Source organism: Lagenorhynchus albirostris, chromosome 12, assembly GCF_949774975.1.
Source record: "Lagenorhynchus albirostris chromosome 12, mLagAlb1.1, whole genome shotgun sequence".
Classification (NCBI taxonomy): domain Eukaryota; kingdom Metazoa; phylum Chordata; class Mammalia; order Artiodactyla; family Delphinidae; genus Lagenorhynchus; species Lagenorhynchus albirostris.
This window is the reverse complement of record NC_083106.1, coordinates 57316172-57339640: the sequence shown is the minus strand read 5'-3', so window position 1 is coordinate 57339640 and position 23469 is coordinate 57316172. Positions and strand designations below refer to the sequence as shown.

At 41.0% G+C, this 23469-nt stretch overlaps 1 protein-coding gene and 1 long non-coding RNA gene across 3 annotated transcripts in view; one reads left to right on the top strand and one right to left on the bottom strand.

Moving 5' to 3' along the window:
* Positions 1-23469, top strand: part of LOC132530807 (uncharacterized) — a 98441-nt gene that overhangs the window by 69370 nt on the left and 5602 nt on the right. The gene's annotated exons all lie outside the window — the stretch shown is intronic.
* MCHR2 (melanin concentrating hormone receptor 2) lies at positions 440-23228 on the bottom strand. Its single transcript, XM_060168172.1, is given in 7 exon segments — positions 440-746; positions 3479-3598; positions 5817-5850; positions 5853-6007; positions 10455-10659; positions 20894-20898; positions 23047-23228. Coding segments are annotated over 7 exon segments (1008 nt in total).

Below are 23469 nucleotides of genomic sequence, written 5' to 3'. Positions count from 1 at the left end.
TTTGTAGATTAAAAAATGGCCATACTTCAGATCTCATTGTAAGGTGGTCCCCTCTTAGGAGCCTCAAGGGCACTGTTACAGTGGGGCCACAGTGTAGACGGCAAGGTCAAATTCCTTGGTGAGTTTTCAGTTGATGGTCAGGGGTGGCCATATTCATCAGTGACTAGTTTATAAGATGCTGAAATAACATCCACAACCATGGAGCTCGGGTCTCTTCAGCTATCCCACTGCCTACTGCCTACACAGACAAATATTTTGTTTCACCTAAGTTAGCATATTAAACTCACTGCATTTGAATGGTTACAGCACTGTTCTAGAGTCACAAGGGCACAACAAGAATGGACACCAGCACACCGTTTTGCCCACCCTTTTTAATAACATCAATAACATAGGCAAGCCTGTCTAGACTTTTGATGATCCATGTACTCTCCTTAAAGCTCTATTTCAAGGTGCTTTCCATATTGTTGATTTCCTTCTCAGTCACTCTCCTTTGCCCTTGAGGCAGGCATTTCCGGAAATTTCCACTCAGCAGGATGTAGAGGAAAGGGTTGATGCTGCTGCCGGCATAGCTGAGACAGATGGAGAGGTAATAGCCCATATAGAAAGCCAGCGTGGGCTGCTCTGTCTGTAAGCTCACCAGTTGTATCATGTGATAGGGGGCAGCACTCAAGATAAAGACCGCCACCAGCACCAGCACCGTCCTCGTCAGCTTCATCACTCTCTGCCTTGGAACACTGGGATTGTAGCTGTAGCGGAAACATTTGGAGAGACAGGACACAAACAACCATAGAAATTATGGGACAACAATGTCCCAGAACTTTTTGGACAGTTCAGAATGGCTATGTAGTGAAATGTGAAGCTCATTTTTCTTCTTACTTATTTGGAGCACTGTGAAAATACTCTTTTTCAGCCCTGTGAAAAATTGCCTGAATTTTCCAAAGCTGGAACATTTCGAGAAACAAAATAAATTACATAGCAGTGAATTATAATCCAAAGTATCAGATAAAGATATATGAATCTGTACTGATATAAATGATTGAATAACATGGGAGAGAAGCGACAAACCTTCTTTACAGAAAAATTCCAAATAATATATGTAGATACTCCCCTTTCCAGGAGACACAGCTTAATTCTCACCCTCCTTTCCCTCTTGAGGGTGGGCTATACTTAATGACTCGTTTCCAAATAATGGAATAGAGAAAGGGATAAGTAGTCAGTTTGAAGTGAAGAAACCTCGTAAACACTACCTTAACCTTAGAGTCTCATCGTGATACGTTATCAGACAAACCGAGACTGGGGGACATTCTACAGGATACCTGACCAGTACTCCTTAAGTACAGTACTTAAGACTACAAGGTTATGAAAAACAAGGAAAGAATAGAGAAAGGGATAAGTAGTCAGTTTGAAGTGAAGAAACCTTGTAAACACTACCTTAACCTTAGAGTCTCATCGTGATACGTTATCAGACAAACCGAGACTGGGGGACATTCTACAGGATACCTGACCAGTACTCCTTAAGTACAGTACTTAAGACTACAAGGTTATGAAAAACAAGGAAAGAGTGAGAAACTGTCACAGACCAGAGGAGACTGTGGCGATGTGTCAACTAAATGCAGTGTGGTCCCCTGGATTGAATCCTGGAGCAGAAAGAGGACTTTAATGGAAAAACCAGTGAAATCCAATATAGGGTAGAGTTTAGTTAATAGTGGTGTACTAATGCCATTATCTTTGTTTTGACAAATGCAACATGGTAAGATGTTAATGGGGAAACTGGAGTGAGGAGTATATGGAAACTCTGTACTACTTATGCAAGTTTGATGTAAATTTAAAATTTTTCTAAAATAAAAAATTCTTAAATTTCCCAAATTTCATCATGTTATGTCATATTTAGACATTAACTAGAAATTTCTCTGGGACATGACAAGCAGATGAATAAGCCTGGGAAATGGCAGCTGAAAATCACTCTAAGATAATGATTCTTCTGCAGTTCATCAGAGTAGGCACCATCATTCCTCTAACTTATTGCATTTTTAGGGATAACTGGACCGTATGAACTTTGTTTTATAAGATGCTCTTAGCATTTCTGAGAAAGGTGTTGGGAGCAAAGTGATCTGATTTGGAGAACTGTTTTAAAAGGGTTCAAGCGTCCTCTCCAGCTGTCAATGTCGTAATATTCCATATGATTCCATTTCAACCTTCTCACCCGTGATACATTTAGAAGCTAATTTTTGTCTATAACTGTGGTTACTTCTCTTTCCCATTCTAAATAGACCACTCTTTTTTTAAAAAAATATAATAGTGTTTATTTATTTTTACTTGTTGACAGTTTGCTTTATTTATTTATTTATGGCTGTGTTGGGTCTTCGTTTCCGTGCGAGGGCTTTCTCTAGTTGTGGCAAGCGGGGGCCACTCTTCATCACGGTGCGCGGGCCTCTCACTATCGTGGCCTCTCTTGTTGCGGAGCACAGGCTCCAGACGCGCAGGCTCAGTAATTGTGGCTCACGGGCTCAGTTGCTCCGCGGCATATGGGATCTTCCCAGACCAGGGCTCGAACCCATGTCCCCTGCATTGGCAGGCAGATTCTCAACCACTGCGCCACCAGGGAAGCCCTAGACCACTCTTTAATAATGTAATAATTCCAAAGAATTTAAAGAAATCAGAAAAAATGTCATGGGCCAATAGAACACCTAAACCTTTGGTACCAGGGTTTGCCACAAATTTTGACTAATGGTGGTTACATTTTTCACATATTCTGTTTTTTAAATCTTCACAGTGTTACATATGGTGTGTGGGGAAACCCCACAATCTTGTCTTCTCAAAAAAATACAGTAATTTATTCTAAAGACAAATTTTAATAATGATTTTTTAACCTAACATGTTGTATAATCACTGACTCATTTGAACAACCTGATATGTACAATTTCAAGTGGAAAATAATTTAGATTTATTCATATAGTTTTAGAGACAAGTATCATTAAAGGTCCTTCCTAAGTTTATTGTCTTTAGGTAAGTCTTTGGTTTTATTTAGTCCTAAGTAACCGTGTTCTAAGTATTCAAATATTAATGAGATCCTCCTCCCCACACTAAAAAAAACCCCACAAAAATTAAAAGGTTATAAAATATACACAACATCTAGGATATTTACATATGTACACAACTCTGCAAAATGTACAAATAAAACATTTAAATAACAATGCTGATGACAAATACAAAATTATTCTTTAAACAGAGTCTTGAGTTCTGTTTACATTTTTATGAAACCATTACATCAGTGATTACAATATTTATCACTGAGAGATCCTCAAATAGCTGCTTCAGAACATGACTTATTTTCAGAAAATGCCTTATATAGACATTAATGCCCATATGTCTGAGCTTGGCATGTTTCAAGTGACTAATGCTTAAGCTTCTATTGTAGACATCTTAGATCTCTGAACTGTTCTTTTAACAAATAAAACAAAATAAGGCATACACTTACCATCTGGCAACCTTATTCTGTTGATACATCTCCCAGGTATAGCATAAAATTAAAATATAGCACACCAAAATCAAGGGCAAAGGGAAAAAGAAAGTTGTTATCGTCATATACAGAGTATACCTGTAAAATGAGAGAGAAGACATGACTGTTACATTCACAACGCTAGGGACTTCTACAGTTTATGATTCTGTGATTTTTCAGGGCCCGGAATAAAAGTGCTTGGGGGAAAAGTTAAGGCTCTCTGGGTACTTTCACATACAGAAGTTCTGCTTTTCATTATTCATAGACAACGACTCTTCTCTAGCCAGCTCTTCTCAGTAGCCAGTGCTACTGAGTACTGCAGAGTGGGTGAAGGTGCTTATTATCATTATATTTAGTGTTATTAACAACAACAGGCAACAGGTGGCATTTGTTATGTAGTAGGCACTATTGAGGGTGCTTCACATATTTTAACCCATTGAATCTGTGCATCCCCAGGAGTACAATGCCATTAGCACCTTCATGTTACGGAGGAGGAAACTAAGGCACAGAGGGGTTGAGCGGCTTGCCCAAGGTTACTCAGCTAGTAGGTGGCAGAGGTAAGATTTGAACCCAGATACTCAGGCCAGCTCCAGAGCTCACGCTTGTAACTGAGACTCCGGATGGTCTCTCAAAGGGCACAGAAGAGGACCTGTTGTCAAATCAGCCGGTCATTTTCTCAGTGCTCCACCGGGGGGAACCCTTGGGTGGGCCAACTCTGTTTCTGCCCAGACACCGGGTATCCTCCTTCCGGGGCAAAACCCTTGTGTGGAAGAAGGCAGCTGGCATTGGGTGGGTGTGGACTGGGTGGCAGAGAGAGCGCTCCGGAGCCAGAGGGCCTCTGAACGTAGCACACTAGTCCCAGTCTCCGTTCACCGTAAGGACTTAATTCTGGCAGGAACAACAGAGGCCAGAGCCTCAGAATATCCCTTACCATAGCCAACCGAAAAGAGCAGAAACAGCTGTCGCTGCAAAATAGTCTCTGCTTATGTGACACAGGCCAAAGTCATGTAGTCATATAGTGAGCTTCAGGTCCTGCTCTCCTTTCAGACCGGGTGCGGCCAGGTTAATTTATCAGCCCGCGGTGATTAACTATCATTTCACCTTTAGATGAGCTGACGCTTTCTGTCTGTGAGTGGAGCCACTGCTGTTGTGAGAAATAACGAATAAACAATCATGGTATCGACGTTGCACTCCTCTGGAGATTTTTTTGTTGCTGGATTTGTAGCCTTGCTGGGCCTCTACCTCTATCCCTCTCGGACTGTGTCTATGTGATGCAGAAATGACTCATCTATTTGACAAGTGGTAGACTGGGAAAAAGGGATCTGCCAGACTGACTTGCCATAATGTATGTAAAAAGCACCTAGCACAGTACCTGACCCTTAGCAGGCAATCGAAAAGTCTTAGTCAGAGATTCTAATGCTGTGTTCAAAATTTCAATCAGAAAAATTTCGACTTAATTTTTCTTTTCAAATTAAAATGTAATAAATGACTGTGTTGGTTGCTGTATTAGTTTCCTAGAGCTGCTGTAACAAATTACCACACACTGGATGGCTTAAAACAATAGAAATTTACTGTCTCACAGTTCTGGAAGCTGGAAGTCTGAAGTCAAGGTGTTGGCAGGGTTGGTTCCTTTTTGGGGTTTGGGGGAGGGAGTATGGGCTCCAGGACTTTTCTCCTAGCCTCTGGTGGCTTCTGGCAATCCTTGGTGTTCCTTGGCTTATAGACACGTCACTCCAGTCTTTGCCTCTGTCTTCACATGCATCCTCTCTGTGTCTCTTCAAATCTCCCTCTCCTTATCAGGAACCAATCATCGGATTTAGGGCCCACCCTAATCCAGTAAGACCTCATCTCAACTTGATTATATCTGCAAAGACTATTTCTAAATAAGATCGTATTCACAAGCATTGAGAGTTAGATCTTGGATATATCTTTTCGAGGGACGCGACTCAACCAAACTCCAGCTGCATATTGATAAGGTGTGAGTCTCATAACTCCTAGACCCTTTTGGAAAGTCTGCCCCTCCCTTGGTTGCTGTGCTCCTAGTGAATCTGGCTGCCATGGATCTTTAAAATCCACATTTAAATATATTTGCACCCACTGAGGCTACATGATTAAACTCAGAATCTTCTTCTAAAGGTTACCCTCTCCTTAAAATCAAACTATCAACTTGATGGTGGGAAGCAGAGGACTAAGTGGGGAGACCGGCCCGAAGAGGATCCCCAAGGACACTCTTCGCGGTTGCTCACGTGTTGACAAGGAGGATGAAGCACTTCAAGATTTAATTCAAGTCTATTCTTCTTCAGTTTTAACAACCTACCAGAGTACATCGTCAGGGGATGTTAAATCAAAGCACAACTCTCAACGCCGTCATTAAATCTGATGACCTTCGAGTAGACCCAGTCAGGCAACGCAAGAATAAAGGCAGCTGCCCAAAGGCCCAGATTGATGCGGCTTGTCTTGTACCTTGTTCTCCAACTCGTCAGTCTCGGTTGGATGAGAGCCAAGTACCTGCAAAGCCGGTTAAGAAGGGTTTGGGAACAATCAATAAAAGCACTGAGCTCCAAGGATGAAAGGTTCATGACAAGAGTAAATTATTAGTATTATTATCCTCCCTGAAGCACCCCTCTATCAGGGTGAAAGAAAGTTATATTTTTTAAGAGCTGGCTGGTACCTGTAGAGAAAACAATTCTTGACCCCGTAAGTCTGAATAAACCACTCACTGATACACAGCTGTCACTTACATGAAGACCCTGAAAATGGTAAGATTCTGCTGTGCAAACTTTTTCTTTACAGAGGTGCTGCCCTTGCACAAGAGGCTCTGGAAAACTTTGTCTCTGAATGGGGATTTCCTCCAGGAGGGCAGGAGAGGAGGGAGGGTGTACCAATGTGGGACAGGAGGGACGGTGGCTGATGTAGGACAGGAAGGAGGAAAGTGCGTTGGCTGGTGGGAGAATCCCCAGCAGCATGAGATTCAGGCAGCTGGGACAGACGTCTTGCTCACATGGCTTTAGAGTTAGTTCCCCAGGCTCTTGGGGGCTTAGTTCACAGAAATCACAGTGAGAATTAACAAACGTGACTAGCAGACAATACAAATTCCTCAGGAAACGTAGGCTGGAGGGGGGATGTGGACTAATTTCATGGGGAAGGGGTTCTCTCTTTTCTTTTTTTCTATTTTGATCCAGAAAAAAGGATAATCATTAATCAACCTTGAAATCCTGATATATCAAACATATTTGGTCCTCCAGCAAATCCAAGAATAATTTTTCAGACACAGCTGAAAGCTAAAGCATGAAAAAGAGAGCTCAGATCCAGAGGAGGTATTTGAGAAAGCACAGTTTTGCTGGCAGTCGGGGGTGTAGGAAAGCAGCATTAGTAGACATTAAACAAATGTCAAATGTGGTCAATGGTCCTTTAATTTTCTCCAAGATTTTGTAGAGCTACTTAAGGAAGATTTATGAAAATGGAAAATTCTCCGTCTCCTTGCTCTTTCAATTTTGCACAAGAGGTAGGACGTTTTGCACTCACTTAGGGGACCCCTTGCCATGCAGGGACAGGCTTGTGACCCCGGGTGCCTCAGCCACCCCTCCTTCCCCACACTGCACCTGCGTTACCTGTCGCCAAGGAGAGAAAGTTCCCTTCCCTTCCTGCTGAGGAAGGGAATGAAGTAGTGATTGTACAGCAACCCTGCCATCATTCTGTCTGGGATTAAAGATGATGGAGTCATGGCATCAATCGGTTAGGGAATCTTCTCTCATCATCTCCCCAACTGAAAACCCTTCAATGGCCTTTCTTTGTCTTTTAGATAAAATTCAGAATTCTCACCATGACCCTTGATGTCTTTCTCCCTCCGGCCCTCCCTGTCACTCAGGCTGAAGTTTGTGCCAGTCTCTCCCTGGCCTTCCTTCAAACTGTCTCTTTCAGCGTCAGGTACATGCTGTTCTACCCGCCTGGCAGGACGTGCCTCTCCTTCCTCCTGCTTCTACTCTGAGTCCCCATTTAGGTCTCCCTCTCGGAGAAGCTTCCCCTGACCACTCGCTCTATACGAGGGCCCATGACTATAAATGCGGATCGTGGGGCAACCCTACTTTTCCTTCTAGTAGGTATCATTGTGTGGAAATACACATTTACCCGTGTGACTCTTCACGGTGTAATGTCTGTCTACACCTCTGGAATGGAAGCCCCACGAAGGCAGGAGCCTGGGCTATTAGTTTAATGCTGCTGTACCTCCTGTGTCTGGCATCGTTCCTGTCATACGGTCTGTGCTCAATAAATATTTGGTAAATGAATGAATGGGGAATTTTGGCTCCTACTTCCTGACTTTGTTGTTGTTCTAGAAAATTTTCTAAAGAAAGTAACCACTAATGAAAGTCTAGGTAGCTTTCACCTAGAGGCAAATATTTTTCATATTTTGGATGTTTATAGAATTTTTTTTGTATTGCTTTAAAGGTAGGAGCCCTCTCAAAATATTCCACACACTTGCAGTTATTAATCAGAGAAAGAAAAATGAAAGAGTTATGGGAAACACTTGAGTTTTATGATCCATTAAATTGACAATTCAAATAAATGTATAAACAATAAGGCATACTGGTGGCACTGACATTAAGTGCTGGCATTACAGAGAAAACTTCATTTCTGTTTTACAGAATTATAGATTTTGTTGAATTTTTGTGAATTTAGTAGAGTTAGAACTGCAAGAAATGCCAGGGGCTGGGGGAAAGGTTCAGTTTTACAAAATCTTTATTTGTCTCTGGCCACGTGATCCTCTAAAGTGAGGGCAGGGAGAAGGATAAAGGCCTGAATGTCTTAATTTGAAAGTAAAATTTTAGCATTCTGTGTCCATAAGGTTAAAAGAAAAATACACACTATTCAGTTGTGTAAGATACACACACACATACACACTCAGAAAAAACCTGTGAACATTAGGAAATGTTCTGTGGTCTGTTCTAAGGCAGACAACGTGCTTTCACTTTATTTGCAGTAAGAGGTTTACCGAAGGGGTACAGTTTCCCCTCTTTAAAGAAAAAGCCGATACTCTCCTGCCTTCATGGTATGTACATGGTATGAAGAAGCTTTTCTCCTTCTGAGAATGGGATCACGATGGTGAGGACTATACTTTAGGTTGCTTTTCTGCAGTGGTTCCTGCCCCGCGCAGGGCTCTGGTGTTGGAACCCTGGCAAGCTCACCAGGCTTTACTCCACACACCATCAGCATTGGTGGCATCAGCTGAACTAACCAGGTCGACCTACCCGGCACGCAGATTAAAAAATGTGAAGCTAAGTATAAGTTGAGAAGTATACTCTACATATTTTGATAATTCTTTTGTAGAAAAGCAGCAGGATATAAAAACTGCATTAAACGTTACCATCATTATTCACGTCTGAATAATAATGACCCAGGGAATGATGTATATGGACCCCGCTATTCCTTTGTTCATCCATCTGAAGAACTGCTCATCCCTTCCCGACCCCAAAGGCCCACTTGGAAGGGTAAGAGAGGCAGAGCTCAGGAAAGAGTCCTTGATGGACTCAGGGAAATTTAACACAGCCCTCAAGACTGACATTCACTCATTCATTCATCAGTAGTTTTTGAGCACCCGTGTGCCAGGCACTGTTACACAGACACTAATGTAGTGACCAAAGACCCTGCCTTTGTGGAGTTTACATTTGATGATCAGGGAAGGCTGGACAAAAACAACACACATGCATATCTTTGTACACGAAATATATTAACATATGTAATATATTCGAAGCAAGGGAGAAAGAAAAAGTAGATCAGAGCAAGGGGGACCAAGTGTGCTGGGTTGGGCTTGGGGTGGGAAGAAGGTGGATAGAGATTTCAAGTGGGTTGCTCTGTTGTGCTTTCTACTGTTGTCTTCAGGGCTTGTTTCTGTTTGGGGAATGCTGCTAAGAGCTGGTGTGGAGGTCCTGCCATCTGGGTGATGCAGGGCACATCCTAGCTTGCATGCTTCCTAAAGAAACCAGGTGGTGAGGTAGTTGCCAACTACCTGCCATCTCCAGAGTTGGACAGCCTGCCTCTGAACTGGGCTCCATCACTCACTGGCTCCACAGGCTCTGGCCATCACCATTATCTCCTTGAATAACATTAGCTTACATGGGTGGAGAATCTGGCTTTGGCATGTTCTGGGATACAGTCCAACAAATTTCTAATGATGTAAATGGCAGTATTTGCAGTAACCAATCATAATGATGAGTATAAAGGATGGTCCTCCTGGTACTCTGACTTCTCTTCATAGCTGTTTAAGAGCCCACTACTCCACTGATTCCTTTAAGCTGCTAGGTGATAACAAGGGTGTGTGAGACATTGAACTTACCAGAAAGAGCCCTAGACAAGGAGTGAGGAGACCTACTTCAGTTCTCAGCTCTGCCACTGACTCTCTATGTGCCTTTAGCAAATCCCCTCTCTTCTCAGGACCTCTGCTTCCTTCTTGCAAGAATGATGGGTGGTGGTGGGGCATTCATTCTGGTCTCCAATATTTCATGATTTTATGGTCTTTTTTTTTTTTTACATCTTTATTGGAGTATAATTGCTTTACAATGGTGTGTTAGTTTCTGCTTTATAACAAAGTGAATCAGTTATACATATACATATGTTCCCATATCTCTTCCCTTTTGCGTCTCCCTCCCTCCCACCCTCCCTATCCCACCCCTCCAGGCGGTCTATGGTCTTTTTTTTTCTTGCAGTCAATTGTAAATAAAACTGAGATAGAAAAAATGATTGGGAAAAAGGAGATGTTTAGTGTTTTAAGTTTTCCATGAAAAAATTGACCTCTGAAAGTTGGAAAAATATTACCTGATCTGTCCTACAATGAAACAAACAAAGGAAGAGGAACTTTGCTATTACAAACCAGCACTGATGTTGCTTAAGTAGGGATGACCTTGGGGAAGTACAGGCATCTCTGAATTATGTTAATGTATTTCATAGTCTCTTCACTTACCTGTCCACACTCATTACAGTCATGATGGCACTACAGGCAAACTGGTTGCAGGTATCCAGGGATGTGTTGTTGGTGCAGAGAGGCCCCACAAACACCCACTCTCCTCCCCGGGCCCACTGGTGAATAAGAAAAGGCATTCCCATGATGTGGACCAGATCAGCCACAGCCAGGTTGCAGATATAAATGTCAGGAATTGTTTTTTTTCCTGGACCTGAAAGAAATGGAGGGAAACCCGAGGATTGACATTGAAAGTACACACCTTTAATTTATGCCATCTCTTACAGATTTTCAATTGCTAACATTATTTTAAAAGTTAAAAGGAAACCGTCACAAATGCACATATGAATGCTTGTGTATATTCAGACGTTTTGAACTATTTGATAACTAACTGCAGTGGTTTAAAAATATGTCCACAACTTCTTTGATATTGCTTTCAAGAGCGGGGGCCTAGGGTGGCGCAGTGGTTGAGAGTCCGCCTGCCGATGCAGGGGACACGGGTTTGTGCTCCGGTCCGGGAAGATCCCACATGCCGCGGAGCGGCTGGGCCCGTGAGCCATGGCCTCTGAGCCTGCGCGTCCGGAGCCTGTGCTCCGCAACGGGAGAGGCCACAACAGTGAGAGGCCCGTGTACTGGAAAAAAAAAAAAAAAAAAAGAGCGGGGGCCTAATTCCCTCCCTTTGAGTGTGGGTTGAACTTAGTAACTCACTTCTAACGAATAGGATGTGGTGGAATTGACAGTGTGACATTCAAAATTTGGACATAAAGGAATGGTGGGGTTTTCTCCTTGCTCTCTCTTGTATCACTTTCTCCGGGGGAAGCCAGGTGCCGTCTTGTGAGGTTACTCAACAGCACCGTGAAGAGGTCCACGTGGAAAGGAACTGAGGCCTCCTGCCAACAACCAGTACCAACCTGCCAGACCTGTGAGTGAGCTCCCTTGGAGTAGATGCACCAGACCTAGCCAAGCCTTTAGACAGTCCTCTAAAGATGGACAGACAGCTTGACCAACTTTTTGAGAGACCCTGAGCCAGAACAACCCAGCTAAGCTGCTCTTGGATTCCTGACCCTCAAAACTGTGTGAGAGGGACTTCCCTGGTGGCACAGTGGTTGGGAGTCCACCTACCAATGCAGGGGACACGGGTTTGAGCCCTGGTCCAGGAAGATCCTACATGCCGCAGAGCAGCTGAGCCCGTGCACCACAACAACTGAGCCTGCACACCTGGAGCCTGTGCACTGCAACAAAGGGGGGCCGCCACGATGAGAGGCCCGTGCACCGCAGCGAAGAGTGACCTCACTCGCTGCAACTGGGGAGGGCCCGCGTGCCGCAGCGAAGACCCAATGCAGCCAAAAATAAATAAATAAAAATTAAAAAAACAAACAAACAAAAAACTGTGTGAGATAACAAATGTTGATTGTTTTAAGTCACTAAGTTCTGAAGTAATTTCTACATAGCAACAAATTATACCAACTCTAAACTCACTCAGGCAAAAGACTTTGTCTTTATCTAGCCCTAGCACCAAATGTAGCTGAATAGGGAAAATAAATGTTTCCATCTTGCAATGTTTTTTTCCCCCACTGAAGCTGTAAGTTCAAATCCTAACTGAGGCCATTGTTAAAACAATTTTCGACCATTACTTAGAAATATTCCAATAAAATTTAACTCAATAGAAAAGACTATTAATTAAGACCCTGAAATCCAGAGTGTGGAGTAGAAATCTGAAACGAGTGAATTGGTGGAGGGCACTGAGAAACATCTCCTGTCAAATGTTGGGGGAAGTGAAGGCAAAATAATTTCCTGAGAGCAGAAATTGAATTTAAAATTCAGTTGCTCCCTATCTTCAAAGAGTTGGGGCATTCAGTAATAAACAGGTATCATCTTTATCTGGGAGATACTATTTATTAATTCAACAAACGTTTTATTGAGCACCAATTATATGTCAGGCATAATATTGTGCTTTGGGCTGCAAAGCTAAATCGCCTAGAAAGTCTAACATCAAGGAGCTTATAGTCTAGACGTGTAATAAATGATCCCATTATAACGTAATGAAAGAAAGCTAGAGAAAGCACAAGGAGCGCATACAAATGGGCCTCTACCCCCTCCCCTGGGGGCAGTCAAGGCAGATTTCTTGGCAGAAGTGACATCTGTATTGAGGACAGATAAGAATTTAAGTAGCACATAAGAATTAGCCCTAAGATTGTGCCACAATTATTAGTTCACCCTGGATCCAGGTCTATTGCTCTGTTGTTTGGAAGCTAGTGTGTGTCTTCATTATTCAGGGACTGCAAATTCTGCAGCCTGTGAACTTAATATTTAAGCCATCAAAGGCTCATGTGAGGCGTCAGTCAGGGCCAGGATATTTTACCCAGGCCATGGCAGCACACACTAGATGGGGGAGTTACTGCTGTGAGTCCTTATTCAGCAACCACACTTTGGACATTGTTGATGCCACTAATACAGCAGGTTGGTTCCTTGTCCCCAGGACATTGGTGGCTCATATCAGAAAGACCAAGAAGGAGAAGAGACTTGAGAAAAAAACATGTCAACCAAAAGAGATGCTAAATGACTGTCCTTGGTCTCTAATCCTCGTCCTCACCAGACCATTGGGAGTAGGAGATGGAGAGGGCTCAGGGGAGAGGAACTGATATTAGAGGTCAGCTGGAAGGAGTTCCACGCTAAAAAACAGAAACAGAAGCAAAGGGACTTCCCTGGTGGTGCAGTGGTTAAGAATCCGCCTGCCAATGCAGGGGACACAGGTTCGAGCCCTGGTCCGGGAAGATCCCACATGCCGTGGAACAACTAAGTCCGTGCGCCACAACTACTGAGCCCGTGAGCCACAACTACCAAAGCCTGTGTGCCTAGAGCCCATGCTCCACAACAAGAGAAGCCACTGCAATGAGAAACCTGCTCACTGCAATGAAGAGTAACCCCCGTTCGCCAGAGCTAGAGAAAGCCAGCACACGACAACAAAGACCCAGCACAACCAAAAATAAATAAATAAAAATAAATTAAAAAACACAAATAAAGCAAAAACACAATAATAAAAAACCCTATAAATCTTTGCCTATTAAGTAGATGTTATTTCCATTTGAATTGGGGTATAAACCACAAGTGGTTGCTTAGGTCCTAACTGCAGCAATTAGATCCATGGCCCTTGCTCTCCTCCAGGTAGGCACCCATCATTTACTGATAATGAATTATGGAAATTCCTTTGTTGAGGACAGTGCATACCATTAACTGGAAATGCAAAAGAATAAAATAAAAGTGTTTCTACATGATACTCTGTATAGCAAAAGAGAATTCTGAAGCCAATGATATATTTATCTGGGCATAAGGTACTAGGGTAATAAAACTAACACATTATATTTATTATTACTTTTTTAAACTGAAAGTGACTGCATAGAAATTAAAAATAATTAAATAGAAATGGTAAAATTTCTAACTATACCACTTGCATTCTTTTCTTAGGTCTAATTTATCTTCAGATTTCATGTTGCCAGACTTCATTAGATGTCTGTCTCTCATGAACCAAACACTAAAAAAAATATGTAAATCAGTGATCATTTCAGCTAACGTGTTTTTCATATGGTTAATATGGCCATATCTAAAAGCTATGATAAATTAAGGTATACCACAATCCCATACAATAAATGATAGAGTTGTTACAAATCATACTTTGGAAGAATATTTAATCAAATGGGAAAGTACTTATTAAGTAAAAAAAAAAAAAAATCAACTATGTACGTAGTATGACCCCAAATTTATTTAGACATTTGTCTAAAAACATGCTGAAATAATATGTCACAGTAATCCCAGTGATTATCCACTTGGTAGTAGTAGTATGACTGATTGCGACTTTATTCTTTGTATTTTTTAATGTTTAAAAAGATTCTATTAAAAACATGTTTACCTTTTGCAATCAGAAACAGCGATATATGCAATGGGTTAAATAAAACTAAAAATATATATATAACCCCACACAAGCAGGATGATGCCTTGCTGATCAGCCTACTCTCAAGCCCACTTTTCACCCTTCTGCACTTTGTTCCTAGGTCTTCTTGCCAACTGGCTTTTGTTTTGTTTTGGCCAATAGGAAGCACTATTGGAGGGAAATTGGAGGGTAAGATGAGAGAAGAGGCCAGGGTATTTCCTTCCCCTCTCTGCTGTTGGCATCTCTGGCGGTGGCTGCATCCCGCCCATGGCTCCACCTTCCTCCTGCAGTTCCCGCTCCATGGTCCCAGATCCCACTGTGGCTACAGCTCCCACCAGGCAGCCCAAACTTCCAAGATCTGTAAAACCACTTTTTTTCCCTCCATTCAGCTCAGGGCCAGGAGAAGGGTGGTGGTGTTGGGGCAGAGGACGGTGGTAGGACATGGTAGTACCTTCCTAATTTTGTTTATCTCTGGGTTGCCTCACGAGTCCTTGTTTGGCATTTAACTCTAGTTAAATTATATTCCTATTGTGAGTGTAAAAATTAATAAACAGAAGCCTCAATTAAAATGGAGTCGGGAGGCCAAAAGCGGGGAGCTCTCATGCCCTACGATAGCAGAGATCAACAGAAGAAAGACTTCTTGCCTGGCCGGAGCTTAGCCAATGAGAGACTGTCACCACTCAGCCAGTGACAAGCCACTATATTTTGAACTCTCAATTTCTCCAATGGACTCTGTTTACTACAGCCCTCCCAACTTCCTTTCCCCCCTCTGTAAAAGAATCCTCCTCTCTCTGTTGGGTGGCACTTGCATGTGGCTTGCCATAGTTGCAGAGCCCCAATTGCAATACTTTGCTGATCTTGAGTAAACTAATTTCTGCTTCAGAAATAACTGGTAGTTCATTTGTTTAAGGTCAGCATGAGGCAACACCAATGGATTAGTAGTGATTTCATAAAGCACTGTGCTGAGAAGAATTGTGAGTCATCACACAGGCGCTACTAAAGGACAGATCTGTGTGATTAGACACGAATGCCAAGGGTGGGAGAGTTTAGAGTAGAGTGACGTATTTGCCAACCCTGCTCTAGATACACAGTGTAAGATATATAAAGAGAACCTAATTGGAAATTCTAGTTTCATTTCTGTGCCCTCACTTATTGTGTCCTTGGGGAAGACATTCAACCCCTTTATACTCCAGAGCTGTCTTGGTGCATTGGACCATAGCAACAAGGGTCTCCAATCAACTTTCCAGTTCATTTGAACAGATGTGACTGGGAGGTTTTGTAGCATCTAAAGCATAGGGTATGTGTACAGCAAGGGTGTGGGTCAACTCCAACTCCAGCTGCCACCCTGAGAATGGTATAGGGCTGGGTCAGAGGGAGTACTAAGCTGAGTGGGAAAAAAGAAGAGGCCTTGTTCTAAGCATTTCCCATCTCTGTCTTAGCAACTGGTATTCCATCATTAGACCATTAGTATTCCTTTAGGAACACTCACTCTTCTTCCTGCAATCTCTGTATAAAATGTAGACACCATGGGGAGGGGTTAAAAAGTAAGATGTTTCAGTAATTCATGATTTAGTGTAAATTAGTTGACTTGACAGCCAGTTGAGGGCAGGGAATGAAAGAATGGGAACGTTTCGTTTATAGGGAGACAAGGCATCCTTTAGAGAGCCTCTGCCCACTCAAAGCCATCTGTCAGTAGACAGGAGAAAGATATGTCCAAAACATGGGGGTGGGGGACTGACGGAGAGAAACATCATCGCCTTTATTGAAGGAGTTTCCCAGGACCCACTGTGGCCATGGACAATAGTTGAGTAATGGGGCTGAGTTCATAAGTCTCTCTCCCAAGAGCAAAAGGGGAAAATTTTACGTTTTAATTGGCCCAGTTTTCCTCCTACATTTTAAAATCTGGCTTCCTTTAGACCTGCTGTGAATTTAAAGTATGACTGAGTAGTAATGATCTGGCTTCACTACTTTATAGTCACCCTCCTAATGCACAAATCGATTCTTAAAAAAAAAAAAAAGCCACATAGGACACCTTATTCTGGAAGCTCCACCTTCCGTAAATCTATTCTTTCATACATTTTTGTAGTCTTCCTTTGGCAAAGTCAGAAGTTAGTTCATTTCTTGCTTTCCAGCATCACTAATGATCTTACTATTGTTCTATTCATTCTCTTTTGATACAAGTATTTATCATAAATGGGAAAGTCCTAAATCTTCTTTAAATGCATCTAGTTCTCCTTATTTTGAGTGTAGTCTTCATAGTTTGAGCAATCTATATGTTAAGAAGGTAACAAATAAAAGATCATGGCATAGCCAGACTCATCAAGAAAAAAAGGGATAAGACTCAAATCAATAGTTAGGAATGAAAAAGGAGAAGTAACAACTGACACTGCAGAAGTACAAAGGATCATGAGAGATTACTACAAGCAACTCTATGCCAATAAAATGGACAACCTGGAAGAAATGGACAAATTCTTAGAAATGCACAACCTGCTGAGACTGAACCAAGAAGAAATAGAAAATATGAACAGACCAATCACAAGCACTGAAATTGAAACTGTGATTAAAAATCTTCCAACAAACAAAAGCCCAGGACCAGATGGCTTCACAGGTGAATTCTATCAAACATTTAGAGAATAGCTAACACCTATCCTTCTCAAACTCTTCCAAAATATAGCAGAGGGAGGAACACTCCCAAAGTCATTCTATGAGGCCACCATCACCCTGATACCAAAACCAGACAAAGATGTCACAAAGAAAGAAAACTACAGGTCAATATCACTGATGAACATAGATGCAAAAATCCTCAACAAAATACTAGCAAACAGAATCCAACAGCACATTAAAAGGATCATACACCATGATCAAGTGGGGTTTATTCCAGGAATGCAAGGATTCTTCAATATACGCAAATCAATCAACGTGATACACCATATTAACAAATTGAAGGAGAAAAACCATATGATCATCTCAATAGATGCAGAGAAAGCTTTCGACAAAATTCAACACCCATTTATGATAAAAGCCCTCCAGAAAGTAAGCATAGAGGGAACGTTCCTCAACATAATAAAGGCCATATATGACAAACTCACAGCCAACATCATCCTCAATGGTGAAAAACTGAAACCATTTCCACTAAGATCAGGAAAAAGGCAAGGTTGCCCACTCTCACCACTATTATTCAACATAGTTTTGGAAGTTTTAGCCACAGCAATCAGAGAAGAAAAAGAAATAAAAGGAATCCAAATCGGAAAAGAAGAAGTAAAACTGTCACTGTTTGCAGATGACATGATACTCTACATAGAGAATCCTAAAGATGCTACCAGAAAACTACTAGATCTAATCAATGAATTTGGTAAAGTAGCAGGATACAAAATTAATGCACAGAAATCTCTGGCATTCGTATACACTAATGATAAAAAATCTGAAAGTGAAATTAAGAAAACACTCCCATTTACCACTGAAACAAAAAGAATAAAAATATCTAGGAATAAACCTACCTAAGGAGACAAAAGACCTGTATGCAGAAAATTATAAGACACTGATGAAAGAAATTAAAGATGATACAAAGAGATGGAGAGATATACCACGTTCTTGGATTGGAAGAATCAACATTGTGAAAATGACTATACTACCCAAAGCAATCTACAGATTCAATGCAATCCCGATCAAACTACCACTTACATTTTTCACAGAACTAGAACAAAAAATTTCACAATTTGTATGGAAACACAAAAGACCCCGAATAGCCAAAGCAGTCTTGAGAACGAAAAATGGAGCTGGAGGAATCAGGCTCCCTGACTTCAGACTATACTACAAAGCTACAGTAATCAAGACAATATGGTACTGGCACAAAAACAGAAATATAGATCAACGGAACAGGATAGAAAGCCCAGAGATAAACCCACGCACATATGGTCACCTTATCTTTGATAAAGGAGGCAAGAATATACAATGGAGAAAAGACAGCCTCTTCAATAAGTGGTGCTGGGAAAACTGGACAGGTACATGTAAAAGTTTGAAATTAGAACACTTCCTAACTCCATACACAAAAATAAACTCAAAATGGATTAAAGACCTAAATGTAAGGCCAGACACTATCAAACTCAGAGGAAAACATAGGCAGAACACTCTATGACCTAAATCACAGCAAGATCCTTTTTGACCCACCTCCTAGAGAAATGGAAATAAAAATAAACAAATGGGACCTAATGAAACTTAAAAGCTTTTGCACAGCAAAGGAAACCATAAACAAGACCAAAAGACAACCCTCAGAATGGGAGAAAATATTTTCAAATGAAGCAACTGACAAAGGATTAATCTCCAAGATTTACAAGCAGCTCATGCGGCTCAATAACAGAAAAACAAACAACCCAATCCAAAAATGGGCTGAAGACCTAAACAGACATTTCTCCAAAGAAGATATACAGATTGCTAACAAACACATGAAAGAATGTTCAACATCATTAATCATTAGAGAAATGCAAATCAAAACTACAATGAGATATCATCTCATACCTGTCAGAATGGCCAACATTAAAAAATCTGAAAACAATAAATGCTGGAGAGGGTGTGGAGAAAAGGGAACACTCTTGCACTGTTGGTAGGAATGTAAATTGATACAGCCACTATGGAGAACAGTATGGAAGTTCCTTAAAAAACTAAAAATAGAACTACCATATGACCCAGCAATCCCACTACTGGGCATATACCCTGAGAAAACCATAATTCAAAAAGAGTCATGTACCAAAATATTCATTGCAGCTGTATTTACAATAGCCAGGATATGGAAGCAACCTAAGTGTCCATCATCGGATGAATGGATAAAGAAGATGTGGCACATATATACAATGGAATATTACTCAGCCATAAAAAGAAACGAAATTGAGTTATTTGTAGTGAGGTGGATGGACCTTGAGTCTGTCATACAGAGTGAAGTAAGTCAGAAAGAGAAAAACAAATAGTCTATGCTAACACATATATATGGAATCTAAGGGAAAAAAAAAGATCATGGAGAACCTAGGGATAAGATGGGAATAAAGACACAAACCTACTAGAGAATGGACTTGAGGATATGGGGAGGGGGAAGGGTAAGCTGTGACAAAGTGAGAGAGTGGCATGGACATATATACACTACCAAACGTAAAATGGATAGCTAGTGGGAAGTAGCCGCATAGCACAGGGAGATCAGCTCGGTGCTTTGTGACCACCTAGAGGGGTGGGATAGGGAGGGTGGGAGGGAGAGAGACACAAGAGGGAAGAGATATGGGAACATACGTATATGTATAACTGATTCACTTTGTTATAAAGCGAAACGAACACACCATTGTAAAGCAATTATACTCCAATAAAGATGTTAAAAAAATAAAAAGAAAAAGAGAAGATCATGGCAAGGCATGATAAAAATGTTAATATAAATTGTCTTACATTTTTTGGAGAGCAATTAAAAAAACTGTTAGATAAATTCCAAGCTGAAAAATATTAAAACTAATTTACTTTCAAATGACTTTTGAGAGATTAATAAATTTTTGAAGAGTAATTTGCAAAGAAAAAATCAACATCCTAGCAATAAAAATAAAAATTAAGTTGCTTCAGATGTTTTTTGAAAGATTAAAGGATTCATCTTAAAAGCTCCATTAACATATATCTTCTCACTTATTATCTATAAGATTGTAATGGTATGAAGAAGTAGCAGATTTTTCACAATCATTGCAAGTAAATTTGTCAGTATTATGGCTCAGGTTTTCTCTTTTTTTTTTCCAGTTTAATGACTATTTGCTTTATGTTGAGAATCTGTCTCTGGGAATTATAGCTCAGTATTGACTTTTAGAAGAATTCACATTCCACATTTCTTTTTTTTTTTTTTCAAGCTTTGTCTCCATATGAGTGGGTGGAATCAGGCCATTGTCTATTGGTGTAACTTGAGGGGGACCAAGAAGTTTCTCTGGCTCCAGATATTTCAACAGCCTGTCACAGGGCCTGAATTTCACACTGACCAGTCTTTGCATATAAAAGGTGTCTGTAAAAATGCAACCATTTCTGGAGGGCTACACGTTCTAAGGACTTGGTTTCTCAACAGTGGGACCAAGGCTCTCAGGCATGAGGCACACTGCTTGTATCTTTAGGAGGGGACAGCAAAAATACTGAGGGGCAAGAGAGAAAGATGGAAGGAGAAGTGAGCAGGTGCAACAGACAAACAGGGTGAGCTGGAAACATTCCCAGGTCTCTGACTGTTAACTTTCTACTTCACATTATTGCCTCCTGAGGCTTTCTGAGAATATTTGATTACTTTCATCTCTGTTCCTGGAACTTGTTCTTTGAATCACCTTTTTTCACCCACTTGTTTTTAATATCTTGTATTATTTTTCAAATGAGTTAATGTATTTAAATCTTGTCTTCTCCAGTAAACCATGAACTTTTTAGAGTCAGATGCTGCCATATTTCTTTGGTATTTACATAACTCTTAGAATAGTTCTGGGCATGCAATAGGTGTTTAGTAATACATATTGAGTGGAACTGCTTCTAGCACTTACAAAATAATTTTAAATGCTTGATATTTACAAATGGTTTTACAGGACACAGTAAGGAATGTCTGAATTCATTAAGAGTAGAATTCCAGTATACCAAATAAATCTTCAATTATGAATGTCATAAAAAAATGCCATTGATACACTACACTTAACTACAGAGATAATGACAATAAAAAGTTGAGAAGCCAGCTGGGGAAAGTGACCAGTGATGAGCTTTCTCAGGGATAGTGAGTGTCATCCTGTCACTCTCCCAAGGGCTGCTCCTGCTTTTAATTGGTCCTGTGAGGATTCTTCCATCCACATGGTAACTCCAACCATCTTTCTAGTTTTGATGATTTGTTTGATGTTATTATTATGGAGGATATAGCCTGGAGTTTAGAATCATGGGATCTGAGTTCAAGTGCTAGGACTGTTACTTACCAGCTGTGTGATGCTAGACAAATTATTTTCTCTCCTGGGCCTCTTTCCTCAAATGAGTATTGCCATTTTGAGGAGTGAATGAGTTTACAACTGTGCTCTGTAAGTGTAATATGCTACACAGAAGTTTGTTGTAGTTATGTGTTAATATAATGCTGAAAACACCTTTTTGGTAGTAAGTTAGAATGTGTTTTATAATTTATAAATATGGACAAAAATCTTTTAAAATCGTGGCTGTAAGTATGATCGGAGACCAGGACAAAATTTTTTTAACACCTTATGTGTATTAAAACAAGTAAACCTTAAATGTGAAAATAATCGGGATAGCAAAGGTATCATGTAGTGATGGGGCATGTGTACACTAACTCTAAATTCATTTTTGTCAAGCCAGTAGAGGATGAGTACAATGGTCCCTCAGTATCCATGAAGGATCGGTTCAGGACAGCTGCCCCCCACCCATACCAACATCCACAGATGCTCAAGTTCCTTCTATAAAATGGTGTTGTGTTTGCACATAACCTATACACATTCTCCCTAATATTTTAAATCGTCTCTAGATTACTTATAATACCTAATACTATGTAAATACTCTGTAATTAGTTGTAAATACAATGGAAATGCTATGGAAATAGCTGCCAGGGCATGGTAAATTCAAGCTTTGCTTTTTGGAGCTTTCTGGAATTTTTTGCCACATATTTTTGACGATTGCTTGAACCCCCAGATGTGGAACCCATGGAAACAGAGCCCATGGGTACTGAGGGCTGACTGTAATCTGTTCTTATGCTCCAAGTTAAACCTTAGGCTCTAGGTTTGAGAGGAAGCAGGAAATTAGCTGAATGAAGTGGGGGACATGAAGCAAAGGCGAGAGTTACTAGCGAGCAGGTGCCTCTCAGTTTGGCCCGCACTGGGTGGTCCATACTGAGGGGAGCAGCCCACCACGTATGACTGCCTGAATCTTTGGCAGTAGATCAGGTAGAGTATCTCTCTTGTCTAAGTGAGTGCAAAATACTCTCTTTTACCAGTCAGGCCAGGTCAGCTTCTTAGGGTAGCTCTTATTGCCGGAAAATAAAATGGTTGCCTTGCAGTTTCAGTTCTTGCCTGGGCTCCACTGCCAGAGATTCTGAGTTAATTGGTCTGGGGTGAAACTCTGTATTAGAATTTTTAAAAGCTCTGTGGTGATTCTTGTTTTTAATTTTTAAATATTTGTTTATTTTTGGCTGCATCAGGGGCATGTGGGATCTTTTGTTGCAGTGTGCGGGCTTCTCTCTAGTTGCGGTGTGTGGGCTTCTCTCTAGTTGCGGTGTGTGGGCTCAGTAGTTGTGGTGTGCGGGCTCAGTAGTTGTGGTGCACGGACTTAATTGCCCTGCGGCATGTGGGATCTTTGTTCCCCCACCAGGGATCAAACCCGCGTCCCCTGCATTGAAGGCAGATTTTCAGCCACTAGACCACAAGGGAAGTCCCTGTGGTGATTCTAATATGTAGCTAAAAATGAGAATCACTGCTCTAAAAATTCACTGACTCAACAGTAAGCACTGACATTTTGACGTCTGCGACTCAGATGTTACTTAATACATGATGAAAATATCTGTAGGACTTCTTTAATTACCTTAAGCAAATATTTCCAAAACCTGATTTCATTAAGAAAAATCCTACAGGGGGAAAAGGACTAATTGAAGGAGTATAGCATGTCCCTAAATTACAGAAGAGAAAAAGAAGCCCTTACCTTATTATAGTGAATACAATGAGGATGTTGCCAACCAGCCCCATTGAACAGATAATCCCAACCATGGAAGGGAGGATGGCTGTATCCACCATGCTGAGGGTTTGATAAGCAAACTCTGGATTCCAGGATTTGTTCAAAAGTTCAGCAGAGGTGTTACAACAGGATGAGTGAAGTGAATTCATTGTTTATGAACTTCCAGAGGTTAAAGCTGTGAAGGAATAAGACGTGATTTATTTAATGAAAATTTGAGGCAATTCCTTCCGTACAGATTTTCTTTAATTCAAAAAATATTTACTGGGGCTTTCTTTGCACCAAGAATTCATGCAACATAAGATTCCAGGGTGAGTATGATTGCTCCCTGTCCATATGATGTGACAGATTACTCAAATTATTGAACAGTATACTATGATAGTGTGCACATGT